The sequence below is a fragment of the Arachis duranensis genome, chromosome 5 (genome assembly GCF_000817695.3).
Source record: "Arachis duranensis cultivar V14167 chromosome 5, aradu.V14167.gnm2.J7QH, whole genome shotgun sequence".
Taxonomy (NCBI): Eukaryota; Viridiplantae; Streptophyta; class Magnoliopsida; order Fabales; family Fabaceae; genus Arachis; species Arachis duranensis.
The window spans coordinates 106,526,792-106,527,173 of record NC_029776.3 but is presented as its reverse complement, the minus strand read 5'-3'; the positions used below and the strand labels follow the sequence as shown (position 1 = coordinate 106,527,173).

At 33.5% G+C, this 382-nt stretch overlaps 1 protein-coding gene across 1 annotated transcript in view; it reads left to right on the top strand.

Moving 5' to 3' along the window:
• Window positions 1-4: 4 nt before the first annotated feature.
• Window positions 5-382, top strand: part of LOC127747706 (tryptophan aminotransferase-related protein 4-like) — a 1,169-nt gene continuing 791 nt past the window's right edge. The window contains exon 1 of the mRNA XM_052261887.1: window positions 5-183. Coding sequence (XP_052117847.1) covers window positions 5-183 — 179 coding nt within the window. The remainder of the gene's footprint in view (window positions 184-382) is intronic.

Sequence of the window (382 nt, the reverse complement as noted above, 5' to 3'; positions counted from 1 at the left end):
CACAATGGCAAAGAGGAAGAACCTAGTAGTGTACATGTATTTATTAGCATTGACTCTAATAATGATATCAATATCTGCCTCTAACCCAGCATTTGTGAGTGGAGAAGAAGATTGTGATGAGTTAGATTGGAGTATCTCAGCTGCTGAAGAAGCTGAAATTGTGGATATTGTATCATGCTCAGGGCATGGAAGAGCATTCATAGATAGTTTGGATTTTATTAAAGGCAATAATAAGTTATATATATGGACCTATTTGTGAATGCAATGCATGCTATTCTGGTCACGATTGCTCCATTTTTGAAGCTCATTGTCCTGCTGATGCTAAAGAGTAAAGATCCTTTTTCATTTAATATATATAAAAGTATAATATTTATCATTATTT